Source organism: Tachysurus vachellii, chromosome 25 (assembly GCF_030014155.1).
Source record: "Tachysurus vachellii isolate PV-2020 chromosome 25, HZAU_Pvac_v1, whole genome shotgun sequence".
Lineage (NCBI taxonomy): Eukaryota > Metazoa > Chordata > Actinopteri > Siluriformes > Bagridae > Tachysurus > Tachysurus vachellii.
In genome coordinates, this window is record NC_083484.1 from 4,572,704 (window position 1) to 4,587,872 (window position 15,169).

The window sequence follows — 15,169 nt, forward strand, 5'->3', positions numbered from 1 at the left end:
TCCCTCATGGACCGGAGCCCTGTTTAGGGAAAAGCTTCCTGTTAGGAAAAGCATGGCTGAAAAAAACAAGCATTTGTCTAAACAGGTGAAAACCATGTTATTTAGTGATTAGCATCAAAGTTTACTAAAAACACTGGACTACAAGACTGCATCAGAGCACACTGATATTGAATAGCACGCATCAGTAGTCATTTAAGGCCATGAATCTGTTTTTTTTTTAAATGTTCTCCCTACTCTGAAAAGCGTTTAGCTTAACCGTGACACATTTCAAAAAGCTATTTTTTCACCAAACCGCATATTTCCGAGTGCAACCGATGTCAGAGAAGCGTCTGCACCCCGCACCATGGACTAATAGAAAAACTGTCCATGTTAATCTCTCTGACAGTAATGCCATCTGTATTGAGAGGATCAGACAGCAGACCGAGTGCAAAATGAACATTTATTCAAGTTTACGTCTTCTCCTCAATGACAAAAAAAACCACTCTGTCTGTCGCCAAGACTTCAAGTCGTGTTGAGCAGAGCCTTTACTTTAACTGTTTGAAAGATGTATCACAATTTGAAAACAGCACAAGTCTGAGGTTTCCATCTCGCATATACTCAGATCGAACAGAGGAATAGAGCATTTCATTGCCAGTTGGAGCCAGGTCATTGGCTATAGAATATTTGTATTGAAATATCAGATCTGTGCATCTAGATAACAGCAGTTTATTGATGTAATTCATCTAAATGAGCCTTAAACTATTTCCTCATAATGATGCTATTCTTACAAGCAACCTGTAGAAACAATTCCTTGATGAGTCTGAAGAATTTGTATGGAAGCCTCCTTTTAGTTTCTTTTCTGCTCCCACATCATCTAATTATGGAGAACACTCAAATAAGAGACGTTTTTATTTTTCACATATACTGTACAGTACATACCAGTAAAAGTCTTTTCATCACATATCCCAGCTTCTTAGGAAGGAGTTAGAATGCATAGCCAGCCATGATGCAGCACTCTTGAAGCAGAGAGGGTTAATGCCCTTGGTGGAGCTGTGGCTTGAACCTCAACCTTCCAATTAGTGATTCGGTTCCTTAACAGATTAAACCATAACTCAATGTTCTGAGCGCCTTTATGCAGGATCTGGGGTAATCCAGGACTTGGGTTGAGAGCCTTTGCCTTAAGATGTATACAATAACCTAGTAAGGGCACTGTGGTGTGTCTTCTGTTTATACTGGACAAGATGCTTGCTGCTTAAACTGGGCAGGACAAACCAGCATAAAACATGGTTTGGTCCTGTCCAGTTTAAGCAGCAAGCACAGCACAGTACCTATATACACATACACATATATAGTTGCACCCTCCCACCAGGACACACACACAAACACACTGCCTTTGTAGAAGTGGAGCTGTGATGAATGTAGCACCTCAAGGATTTGGCTTGCTGTGTGTGTGTGTGTGTGTGTGTGTGTGTGTGTGTGTGTGTGTGTGTGTGTGTGTATGTGTGTGTGTTTGTGTGTTTAGGAGAAAGAGAGAGAGAAAGAGAGAGAACTAATTTGTCAAATCCATCTGCCACCTGTAATGTGTGTTGTGAGGAAGGAGCCACAGCTCTCTTCCTGCCAAACATCAGCCCACTGGCACGAAGGACGACAACAAAAAAGAAAAGCAGAGGGGAAAAAAGTGCATTACACACATAAAGGCGAAATGCTGCAAAATGAATGGAACAGAAGTTCAATAGTACATCCCCTGTTCACTATAAAACAATTGCTGCCTGGGGTCTTGGTTTCTTGCTCTATATATAGTATACTTTCATGGTGTGATGGGGATTAATGTCCATGAAGAGGTTAATCTACATGAAGCTCCAGCAAATATATGTTTTGATCTAATGTCCTTCACACGCTGGTGATGATTTACAGCTGTTCCAGTAAATTACCATATCTCACACAGAGGTGTCAATACTTCCTCATTAACCTGTCAAAGCGTTGAAGCAAGTGGGCAGCAGGAAACAGACAATGCAAATTAATACCCATAAGAAATGATTTTAATCCAGTTCTCCTTCCAGCTCAGGATTTGTAAGGACGTGATGGTCCAGCGCTGGGTTCCTAATCAGAAGGTCGGGGTTCAAGCCCACAAGCTGCTGAGACATCTACATTGGGTCCTTGAGCAAGGCCCTTAACCTCACCTGCTCCAGGGGTGCTGCATGATGGCTGACCCTGCGCTCTGACCCCAGGCTCATAATAGCCTGGGATATGCAAAAATTAGGGGCAAGTCGAGGCCTAATGGTTAGAGAGTCTGACTCGTAATCCTAAGGTTGTGGGTTCGAGTCTCGAGCCGGCCACAACTGAGGTGCCCTTGAGCAAGGCACCGAACCCCCCAACTGCTCCCCGGGCACCGCAGCATAAATGGCTGCCCACTGCTCCGGGTGTTCACTGCTGTGTGTGTGCACTTTGGATGGGTTAAATGCAGAGAATGAATTCTGAATATGGGTCACCTTACTTAGCCGTATATCACGTCATTTTACAGTGACATTAGTGTTTGTTTGAAATATTGTGTGTTGCCTGTAGTTTTTTCTTTCATTGTCCTTGTTAAACAGAATGGCTTGTTTACTTCATATAATGATACCGGTCATGTATTTTGTTTCTCAGGGTCTGTTAGCATCAGTAATCTGGAATTTAGTGTCAATAAATCCTCCTCCTGTTCCTGGTTATCTAAAATTGAGCTGGAGATCACTGAATTAATGAAGATCTAAAATCCTCCACATTAGAGGTCTTAATCATCCCAGATTTCTACTACCTACATGCTCGGGGAGATTAAAGACAGACTTATTAGATGGCTTATTAGAGCTAAGATGGTGTCCTGGATCACGAGCTTTGAGTGCCACACTGGTCCAGAGATTAAAGTCTTTGGATTCATGCTTATGATTTTATTATGTTGAAGTACTTTTACACAAATATAGCTCTATATTTTCTAGTGATAAGTAGCATCTCTGGAGTAAAGATAAGCCATCAGTGCTTCATTTATTTTGAGGTTATCACTTGTGTTATAACTGCTATATCAGTCTCTTGAAGACAAAAATAAATAAATAAAAATCATAAATCAGAAAAGTTACAGACTTATATCTGACCGTTAACACAGTCTGACACTGGAGACTCTTTCCACAAAGGTTAAAACAACATGTCACTTTTAAATCTGTTTAGGCGAAGCATCTGATATACAAGTCCACGAATAAGCCGTTACTTTAGAAACCGCAACATCTGAACAAACACCTTTAGTATAAACACCTTCTGTTCATTCAGATCTGACTCAACAATCCTGGGTTAAATGTAATTCATAGACACTTTTTTAAAAAGGTGGTGAGTTGCCACGGCGACCGTTTACGTCGTCCATGCGATTTAATACGTTCTGCATTTCTGTAATTCTGTGATTGAGGATGAGAGATGAGGATTTGAGAGATCAAATATTTTGGCTCAGAAAGCAACAGGTATTACAAGCAACATACTATAACGTTAAGTTTCAGTAATGTAAACTGACATAAGGGATATTTTTTTCACTTTAATCACAAATTACATAGCTTTGTAATGTGTAGGATATGAGGTGTTAACTATTGTGCTTCTTTTGTTTGTATTAGATATAAGAACAGATCATTAATGAATGAATTAAAGACAAAGGTTCTCAGCTAGGGACACCTTTAAATAAATAAAAAAAGACAATTCTGAATTCAATTAAAAAATTTGTACTTTATCCGCCTACATAACCCATTTTTATCACAATCGTCATTCATGGTTCGCTCGTTTTGAGACCTTCGACTTTAAATTATGTGAAATAAGTTTGATGAATTTGCCAACGTAAAAGGATTTAATTCCTGCTCTTATAAACTGAAGACACTGATTAAACTGAAAAGCTGTTATTCAAATCATGTGCTGCAGTGATTCATCGTGGTTTCTATACTTTACTTTTTGAATTCCATTCACATAATAATTCTTCAGAATTCGGCAGAAGTTCAGGGTTAGGGTTTTTGTGCGCTGTTTAGATGAGAAGAAGTCTGTCTGTTTTGTAATGAGTTTCTCTTTAGACGGAGACAAACGCATAAGCGTGCCTTCACTGTATGTATGTCATTGTGTCTATGCGGTCTACATCCAAGCTTTCATTTAAAGAAAAAAAACATTTTATGAGGCCCTTTAGACTTTTTTTTTATTCCTATTATTTTCTATCTACATGTGTTGAGGTTGAGCTTGTGGATTTTTGTCAGGAGGCTATAAAAACAGAAAGCATTCTGTCTTCGGGCTTATTGATTTGAAGCAGTTTTGAATGATTTGTGGTGTGCAAAGTTTGTGAAGTGTTCATCTGACAGAGAAAGGGCCAAGAAAAGCCTCACACCTACATGTACTGTTCCCTTTCCTCTACAGTGTTTCTTTCACACGACGTCTCTATTGTACTTTGGTGAAGAGACACCACTGTGTTGTCTACAAAGAATAAACATTCAGGTGTGTTAGATTATACTGTATATGTCAGACTAAACTAAATCACCATGAAATAATCAATAATAATACAACAATGGCTTCTCAAATCTGATTTTGAATGTGTGGACTAATTTTCTGTAACATACGTCACGTTTGCGAGGTTTGTATTAATGCGCTAAGTTTAATACTTCACCTTTATACAGTACGTGGACTTGATCGGTGAGCGCTCGTCATGAACAGTCTATGATATGGTGACTGTTTTGTCTTTTAGTGATCTGACATACTTTTACTCTGTTTAGTTTAACAATACAGCAGCAGTAAATGTTTTCAATTCAAATTCAATTCAAATTTATTTGTATAGCGCATTTGACAATCGATGGTGTCTCAAAGCAGCTTTACAGAACATAAGAAACATAGTACAAAAAAAGGTTTATATATATTATACAAAGATTAATGTAATACAAAAGTTTCAAGATTGTTGTGAGACTTATATATAAATGTGTTTGTATTTATCCCCAATGAGCATTTTCAAAGTTTGGGCAAAAAGCATTTAACCCTTGTATGTTGTTCGTATTTTTGTTACTCAGCCAGTGTTCGTGGGTCTGCTGGACCCGCTGCATTTTTAGGTTTTTAATTTAACACAATCAAAAATTTGATGTTAAAATACTCTACAGATGTTTACTTCATCCCAATTACAAGCAATATAAACAGCATATCGTCGCTGTCAGGTGGAATCCTCGTATCTCCAAAACCGTTATTTTTCAGGAAATTAAAAAAACGCCGTACCTTATCTGCAGTGCACAGGGTTTAGTCCGCGTTGCAGTGGATTGTCTTGCGCTAAATTCCTGTCCTCAGACGAGCACCAGAACTAGCGGGGGTCAAGATTTTTTTTTCTTTGAGCCCAGTGTTTTGAAGACATTTACCTCAGAAGACGTGTTGATTCGTTGCGACTCTTCTTGAGGAGAAATATGCCGTGAAGCTCTCCCGCGGAGTGAGGAAGAGGTGGACAGTTGAAGTGTCCAATGGAGTTATGAGATTTGCGCTCAAGCTATTTTCAAGACTTTAGATTGGTTAATAACTTGTAAAAATAACAGACCCACGTGGGGACTGACCGATAGCATCGATATGTGAAAAAATATGAAATTGACAAAATTTGGAGATACGAGGTTTCCGCCCGACAGCGACGATATATGGTTAATATTTGCCCTTTAACTTTATTACATCACATTTTTTAAGTAAAGTGCTACTGTTATTTTATTGTTTTTTTAATAAAATGTAATAAAAAAAAAGAAAATCAAATTTAATCAAGTTATGAGTGGGAAAAATTCAACAAATGTACAAGGGAGCAAAGTTTTTCAAAACTATTGATGTTTATGAATATGGGTCCCACAGACCCGAACAACATACAAGGGTTAAAAGCCTGACATAAATGCATAAATATCTGATTTGCTCTTATCTGAATATGCTTTTAGTCTAGTTTTTTCCAGAGTTTTCTATTCAGGATAATTCACTCTGTTTTTACTGTATCAGAGTTTTCGTTTTATTTATTTATTTCCTGGTGTTGGTCCTCTCACAGTGTCAAGAGAGTGAGAAGGTTAGTTAAGACTTGTTGGACTTCATGTCTGTTAGAGTTCCCTGGATGTTTCCAAGACAACTGTGAGATATATCTCTCCAGCAGGTTCTAGGTTTTGCTCTAGAACCTTTGACCAAAGGTTAAGTGACAGTGACTAGAAGTCATCATTGTACATCATTGGCTCATTCAACATCCTGTGTTCACAGCTTTATACTTACCCATGTTTTTTTTCCATGTGCCATTGTTTTGGTTCAATTGTCTTGTCTCCACCACTTCTTCTCATTGGTTGATTTAGCTTATTGTTTTCACCTCTTCTGTGACCTTGATTAGCTTGTCTATGTATCCTAGAGAGATGTTCAATTTTCTCTGAAATGGGAATTAGGCATTATTTATTTATTTGTTTATTTACTAGGCAGAAGCCACATCTGCATCTATTAAAAGCCAAGAACAACTTAATTAAACAGAAGATATCAGCTTGACTGGAATGAAAAACCCACACTCGAGCTTTTTGCGGATAAAACTAGACACCCCTGATGTATGTGTTGTGTTTGAGGAGCTTTATTTTAAATCTAAAGCTTGTTTTCTTCTTTTTCTGTCTTCTGACTTTGAGGATATAATTTGCACATTGTGCTTTGTTTGTGTTTTTAATTATATCCAGGATTGGACATAATATCTGAATATCTGGATTTTCAATATTTTATATTACTTTTATACAACAGTTAGTTCTGATTAAGGCAATGTGGGATCGTTGAGCTGTAAGGCAATGTGGGATCGATTTCTATTCACCGGAACAAAGATAAATGAAATTTTTGGACGTATTGTGTCCGAAAAGTCATGCTGTTACACTGAATATCAGCATGTCTGTGATTACGAGGCCACAAGTCAATTGCACCTTTAATCCTGCTTTGCTAACTCCTAAAACAGGAATTAGAACTTTGCTTGTTGAAACGACAGATTTCTATTACTTAATGCCCTAATATTGAATAGAGTGAGCATAAAACATGAGTAATTTTATTCAGTAATTTTCAACCATCCACTCTGAGGCTTGAAAAAAAAAAATCCATTTTAATTCTAGAAGATTGGACAAATGATATACCTTGAACTGAGAAGAGAAAAGTCCAGTCTCACATGAAGTGCTGGACTAAAAAAAAGAAAAAACCTAGACGCGACAGTTGATCACAATAAGACCTGCCGCTTCGTTTTCCTCCGTCAGGGAGTTATTATAAATAACGGGTAAAGAAGTGATTTCACTGAGAAGCACAAGGGAATGTTTTACTGTTAGATTCGTGTGGCTTATCCAAGCTGTCCTCCATTTTATCCTGCAGTGAAAAAAACTGTCACGCCCCTATTTCTTTCTGAGATGCTTTCAGACAGAAATCGAGATCCCTGCAGTTCTGAACAGCATGTAGCTTTTCTCCAGCAAGTCTAAAGGCTAATCTTTTCACTCTGTGACTGCCTGCAACTCTCTACAGCTGGGCTAATCCCTAAATGCTTTCTCTATTTTCACCCTTTTCTTTTTACAGTGTCACCTTCAGAGACCACTTGAAGAGAATCCTATTTACTGACATGAGACGAGAAAGGTGAACCTTTTCCCTGGAGATCCAGGAATACTCTCTTTTAAAACGATAAAAGAACTAGCGGTCACCTGCTTTCTCTTTATTACACCCAAACGTTTGCAAAATGATTATTCAAGGTTTCGTGCACTCTCTGGCTCTCTGATTCAGCTGAAAATAAAGGGCCACAGAGTCACTCCAAAGTGTCTCTGCAGCCAGGATGTAGTTTGTAATAACTTCTGGAGATGGTTTTATATCCTCTGGAGTATGGAAATGTCTTCTCGCTGAAGTTTTAGGAGTGTGTAGTCTGTCATAAAAATGTCATAAAAAACCTGGTTCTCATATTTTTGAATATTTTGCAGAACATTCGCAAGGACTGCCACATTACCTTCTCAAAGATACTCTGCTCTGTGGATTTATCAAAGGCAAAGCATTGCACAGGTGGAAAAAGTCACAGTGGTATGATCATGAAGATCCACTTTGCTGTTGAATGCTCGATTCTGATTGGCCAGGTGTTTGGTTTTCCATAATAGCAACTTTAACAGTAATTCTGGCATCATGGTTTATATTATTATATATTATACAGCACACTATAGTTATCATTGCTATAATTTCTTCGCAGGGACCTGCAATTTATTTTTCCAAGTAAAATTAATGATGTGATTTTTATTTAGCATCCTCCTTTGGACAGTTTCTTGGGGTTTGGTGGCTTAGTGTTTAGCACATTTGTCTCTGTCCTACAGGGGTGGCTGCACAATTCCTGACATCCACTCTGTGTGATGGACTTTGTATGTTCTCCCTGTGCTTCTGGGGTTTCCTGCAGGTGCTCAGGTTTCGACCCACAGTCCAAAGAGGTGTTGTTGGCAGATTGGCATCTCTACATTGTTTGTACTGTGTGATTATGTTGGCATTCTGTCCAGGGTGTCCGCCACCTTGTGCTCCAGTCCTCTGGAATTGCCTCCAGTTTCCCTGTGACCAGAAAATGTGATACAGAAAATAATTCAATGGACGGAGACTCCGGTTTCACTGCCTTAGTGTGACTAACAGTGACCTGTATGGTTGTGCAGTTTCTCAATTCTCAACATCACAAGCTGTGTTTTTAGATCTTATTAACTTTAAGCAAGAGAGAATACAACAAATTATAGCTGCTATAACACAAGTGATTATAATAACAGGAAGTGACTTGTTTCATTGAGGTTCATTAAACCTCATCCAAAATGCTGTGGTATGAAAGGAATAAAAAAGTCAATTTCGGGGGGGTAACTGCAACCCACCACTCTATTATATATAACAATTTTCATATAACTGCACAGCTAGAAGTGTTTTATTATATATAAGCCATATAATATAATAATAATATAAACTGCTCTTTTTAATTATTGATCAAATTATTTCTGTGAAAAATATACAATGTGAAATGATACGACTCGTCTATAGGAAGAGCAATCGATCAGGTATCACCAGAGCCGTTCCCATGCTTCCTCTCTTGATAAAGACCAGAATAAAACTCAGAGATTTTTAGACATGAATAAACCTTTTATCACCTAAATTGAAGGGCACGTCGATGGATGGAAAAAGGCAACGTTGATGTGCCCAATCTTTCTGGGCTCTGTTCCAAATCTCTTATAAAACACTAGATAAAATAATGATTTAGCTTTAAAACTTTTTACATTTTTAATTATTCTAAAACTTCAAGAGTGCTGTTAGCTTCTGCATAGAATGTCAACAAATAAATCAGAAATCGCACTCAGTAGAAACTTCCAGAGTTTCAGGGTTTTTTTTTGTTTTTTTTTGTTTTTCTTCTCAATTTGTCTTTGTTTCGTCTGTATTTTGTCTCTGCCTCGATGCCTTGTGCTTCTGCTAGCTTGTGAGTCAGCATTTTTTAAACTGAGGTAGAAATTTAATAATCGCAGAGGTTTCAGTTTTAAAGGTAATATACTTTCAAAATATGACATCTGACTGCTACCTGGTGCAGTAATGGGAACGTTATCTGTCAGCTAGCGGCTTATATCATATCATATCATATCACTCAAACTTTATTACACATGATTAACAAACAGCCAATGAAAGCTACAGTAAATGCAGACTAAAGTTTACAACTGGATGAACTTCCTCTATGATTTGATCTTGAACAGGCCATTTTTCACACTGTAGTGTAAACTAAAAAAACAGATATTTAAAAACAACAATGTAATTTTTAGTCATGTGACACAGTCATGTGACTTAAGATTTAAGATGTTGATAGTTTAGCGGTTGGATAGCGCTGTTAAAGATTAATGCCACGTTTAACGTTCTTGCATCAATTCAAAGAGATGGAAACTAAATAAACGGCTGACAGAAATGATGCAGGCCAAAGCTTTTTATGTTTTTTTGTACGTTCAAAAAACAGTGATGTGAGCGCTCTAAGCAATATTTTGGCATAAAATGGCAAATACAAATAAAGTACTTTTGTACACAATCTGCTTTTTCTGCTCTACAGCACATGTACTTGTGCCCTGCCTTATGGCCCCTGCTTGTAATGATAGCCTGACTAAGGAGAATGAGTTATGATTCTTATGTCTCTCTCTCTCTTTCTCTCTCTCTCCCTGTTTTTCCATCCTCACATTTGTTTTTGATGCCTTTCAGCTTCCAAAGCAGTGAGTCTGAATTTAGATTATGTCATGAAACATGTTGGCGAATGATAAAAGAATACAAAGAAAGCAAGAAACACATTTAGGTCCTATTCACCGAGCAAATGCAATTAACCCTGGTCAATTAATCCTCATTTCTAATTGCTGAATTGTTTCAGTTGAAAAATGTGGAACGTCATTAAGGGACCGGGGTAATTATCATAACACGGTTGATGGATTACTGAAGCGCTTTGGATCAGTGGAGGTTGGAGGTGTGGCGTTTGAATACACGTGACGGATTATTGACTAGCAGTAGTGAGGAAACGTTTACAGAGTGCATGAGGGAGTGGGGTTTGTTTTCTTGGAGGCGGTGTGGAAAATAGACCCACATTCTGCCAATTTACTATACTAAATATACAATATGTATATTTATATTTATATTATGGGGGTTACGGTGGCTTAGTGGTTAGCACGTTCGCCTCACACCTCCAGGGTTGGGGGTTCGATTCCCGCCTCCGCCTTGTGTGTGTGGAGTTTGCGTATTCTCCCCGTGCCTCGGGGTTTCCTCCGGGTACTCCGGTTTCCTCCCCCGGTCCAAAGACATGCATGGTAGGTTGATTGGCATCTCTGGAAAATTGTCCATAGTGAGTGAATGAGAGTGTGTGTGTGCCCTGCGATGGGTTGGCACTCCGTCCAGGGTGTATCCTGCCTTGATGCCCGATGACGCCTGAGGCTCCCCGTGACCCGAGGTACTTCGGATAAGCGGTAGAAGATGAATGAATGGATGAATGAGTATTTATATTATGGCTAAATGTTAGAGATTCATTGTGGTGTGAATTTTCCAGGTGTACTGGTTTCCTCCCAAAGGTACATGAAATTAATCTGTGACATAAATTGGAGCGAAAAAAGAAATCCATTTCTAATGGATGAAGAAAATGTAAGAAATTATGAATTAAAGGTGTAATACAATGCCAGTTTCCATCTACATCCCTAAAACATGCCATTTACTGAAATGACTATTCTAGATCAAGTTCAGCTACTGAAGGTAGCCCTAGGGAAGTTTAATATCTTTCCTCAGAAATGCAGTCAAAAAAAAAAGATGAATGCTGTAACAACAACATGGCAACAAAGAGGCGAGTCCACACACTCAATGACACCACTGCCCTGATCGATCTCTGTGTTTGTGTCTGAGCTCGTCTTCGGGGCAGAGTGTTTCTCCACCATTCCACCATGTTATGTTTCCCTGCAGGTGGCTGTTCAGAGGGAGCAATTTACCAGCAGCGAGGTACAGACTGATCACCAAAGGAGAGGCAGACACAAATGGAAACCTAGGATCACATTATAGACTTTGAATGGGTGAAGAAAAGCTAGGAAATTGTATTTTAAAGGGGCAATGCCACTATTGGTATCTGTATGTGTGTCAGTATCAGTACCTAAAGAGGGTGTCTTCATGGTGATGAAGTCCATTTTGGCTGTTGCTGAGTTTCCAATGAACTCAGTGTGGTATGGTGAGGAAAGTTCAATTCAATTCAATTCAGGTTTATTTGTATAGCGCTTTTTACAATAGACATTGTCTCAAAGCAGCTTTACAGAACATAAACATAGAACAAAAGGTTAATATAAAGAGTAATAAAGATTAATAGAATACAAAATTCAAGATTAATATTAGATATATTTAGTTCACAATGTGTATGTATTTATCCCTAATGAGCAAGTCTGAGGTGACTCAGGCAGCAGTGGCAAGGAAAAACTCACTTAGATGGTAAAGGAAGAAACCTTGAGAGGAACCAGACTCAAAGGGGATCCTCATCCTCATATGGGTGACACTGGAGGGTGTGATTACAAATATACAGTCAAACAAATGTTGTATTGGTGTAAAAGATCACATGGAGTTCACATCTCCTCTATAATATCACCAACTGGAGCTGGTAGATCTCAAGATGCCTCAGGATTCTCACAGAGTCGGCCTCATCTCAATGGAGGTCCAAATTCTTCATCGCACGGAAGACAATCAGCTGGTACAGTGTCTGGATGCCTCGGGATGGGTAGAAGGAGAGAAGCAGTGGAGAGGGATTAACATATCTGCTGTTCATAAAAATGTGCAAGTCTGATGTAATAGTGCACAATATTATGGGATGTATTATGCGTACACCTGACTAAAGAGATGAGTTTTTAATCTACATTTAAACTGGGAAAGTGTGTCTGAGCCCCGAACACTATCAGGAAGACTGTTCCAAAGTTTGGGAGCTGAATAAGAAAAGCTCTACCACCTTTAGTGGACTTAGATATTCTGGAAACAACCAGAAGTCCTGCGTTTTGTGATCTCAGGTAGTGTGAAGGATTGTAACGTGTTAGAGGACTAGTTAGATACATAGGAGCTAAACCATTAAGAGCCTTTTATGTAAGTAGCAGTGAAGTCTAGTGTGAGCTACTTGTGTGTAAATCTGATTGTGAGGTTAAATAAAGTAGAACTCAAGCTGCATCAGATCACACTGTGGATCAATAGAGATCATGTTAAAGGAGTTTCTTCTTACAGGCTCATTAGACTCAGTAATAAAGGAGAGAATGGATAAGGTGATTTCAAGCTAGAACTCATAGAAGGTACAAGCCTGCTAAATACTCAGCATAAACCGGTTGGTAACTTCAATGTAGTGGCCTACACTGTTCATTCTCTCTATACCTCAGAATTCGTGTATTTAATTAAGACCAATCCACAAATCAATTTTCCTAGTCATAGATTTAAATAGTCATACATCACTGAATTTGGTACAGTTAATGATCTGAAGACTCCCTGGGTCATATAATTTAAGACTGATCAAGTGATGTACTGTTCTCTGAGTATGGCCTTCGTTCTCATTTGAGAGAGTCATAATACGACGGGAGATGAGTTTCGATCTGCAATTCTGTTCTACAATCAAAAAGCCGTATCCCCTATTTTACTTTCTCCCTCAATTTATTCTAATAAAAATACCCAGATGATGAAGATTGATTGGCACAGCATGAACCAGAAATAGATCCTGGAGAGTAATGAGGCCAATCCCCTTCAATGCATCATAGCCTGGACACCACGGCACTCCCTCCATCAGGAACACAGACCTCTGTGTTTATACTGTATGGATGTTATGGATTGAGACTTGAGATCTAATCTTGTTGAAGGGCTCTGCAGACTTTCATGACACTCAAGGTTATGTCTCCAGGAGCTTATTGCCCTGTAGTAGGGCCAGCCTTGATGAACAAATCTGACGGAGTGATCAAACAAAGAGTGATTTTAAAGACCCCCAGTCTGGATTAGTGTTACTGGGACCCAACCATGGAGCTAGGTCTGAGGGACCCGTTGTAACTTGGTCAAACTTAGCACAAAATGTCAAATTGAGACCATATTGTGGGCTAAATGTAGCTCCAATAAGGCGTCAGGTACGTGATGGAGGGTTTTAGATGGACAAGACCTTTGGAAAAAGGCAGAAAATGAGACTTGTGTTAGTGTGGCCGATTTCTAATAGATATTTTTGGCCTTGGATCCTTCATTGGAACTTCATCATTGGAGTAAATTCTCTGTTACTCTGGAGTTTCCTCTTCTGTGCGGTGTGGGATAACCAATCCCAGGTTAAAGGCCTCACAGTTGGAGTTTTTCCACCTGGTACTTTTCCAATCCTCAACTGGACAGATTTCATGATGCCAGCTGTAGCCTCAGATTCCTGTTCCTGATTGAAACAAGAATGAAATCTTATGTGGTCTTCTGTGTTGAAGGCACTATAGGTGTGAAGTATTGTCCATTATGAGATGATTCTGAGTTTCTGTAGACTTCCTGTCAACTAAGCTATTCTACTCTCTCTCATCAGCAACCATTTCCAATAACAAAAAACATGGCATGTTCAAAGTCATGGTCAGGGCACACCTTAATTATTAAAAGCAATTCTCAAAGCCTGTTAAACACCACAAAGTAATAAGGTAAAATTCTATAGGTAAAAGTCAAGAAAAATGAAAAATAAATATCAAAGCACTTTCATTTCTGAGGAATTTTATTGGAGTGTTTCTACAATTTTTTTTAAACCTGTTAAACTTTTTTTATGACTGGAGAATGATGACCTTGCATTTATTTCTTCCACTATAAAGACCTGTTTTCATTTTTTTTCAATATCTTTTTGGATATCAAGAGAAATTCTTGCACTGGAAGTTTACGCTCTCCTCATTGGTTATCGTTTTATTCACACTGACATTTGTATTGATTTATGTACATTCATAGTTAATCATATTAATCCTGTTTCATTTGCTGCAGGAAGGATAATAATTGAATATTTATTGGCTGTAATAAATTATGCCTTCTGAATGTCCTTTCATCTTCTGTTAACTGTTTAGTGCTTGTCCTAATGACTGCAGATTCTTTATATATCATTAAGTGTCAATAAAAGGTAGACAGAAAAAAACTTCTGTTGTAAATGATCTTTATCAGTCTTGTTTGTTGGTGTGTGTGTTACAGATGGGAATCCGTACACCTTTTGGGTTGGCAGAGGGAATGAAAAACACTTCTACTGGGGCGGCTCAGTGCCGGGGGTCCAGAAATGTACATGTGGCATCGAGCACAACTGCATCAACCCCAAGCACCACTGTAACTGCGATGCAGATCAGAAACAGTGGTGAGTGATGGTGCACTGCTTAATTATCAGATCATTTACTTGTGTTTTTAGTTTTTAGCAGTGTATAACCAGTTATAGCTTCCGTTCAGTTATTTAGCCATATACATAGAAATGGGAGTAATTTATGACTGTTTTAGTGAAGTTGTGCAAAAATGCTTGGTCATGATTAGTCTACAAAGGTTCTGGTAAAGTTTTGTTATTTTCTTTGGCATGTGGAAAGCACATTCGCTCAGTTGATATCAGTTGATATAAATTTAGTGCTGCACACTATATGTTATGAAAGGCAACGTCCACAGTGATGTACAATCAAAGTGATGACTGAACAGCTAAAGAGCTAAAGAGCCTAAACATGGCATGTGCTAA

At 38.5% G+C, this 15,169-nt stretch overlaps 1 protein-coding gene across 1 annotated transcript in view; it reads left to right on the forward strand.

Annotated features, from left to right (window-relative positions):
- Positions 1-15,169, forward strand: part of LOC132840416 (contactin-associated protein-like 2) — a 132,087-nt gene that overhangs the window by 85,759 nt on the left and 31,159 nt on the right. The window contains exon 14 of the mRNA XM_060862050.1: positions 14,650-14,806. Within this exon, the coding sequence (XP_060718033.1) occupies positions 14,650-14,806 (157 nt within the window). The remainder of the gene's footprint in view (positions 1-14,649; positions 14,807-15,169) is intronic.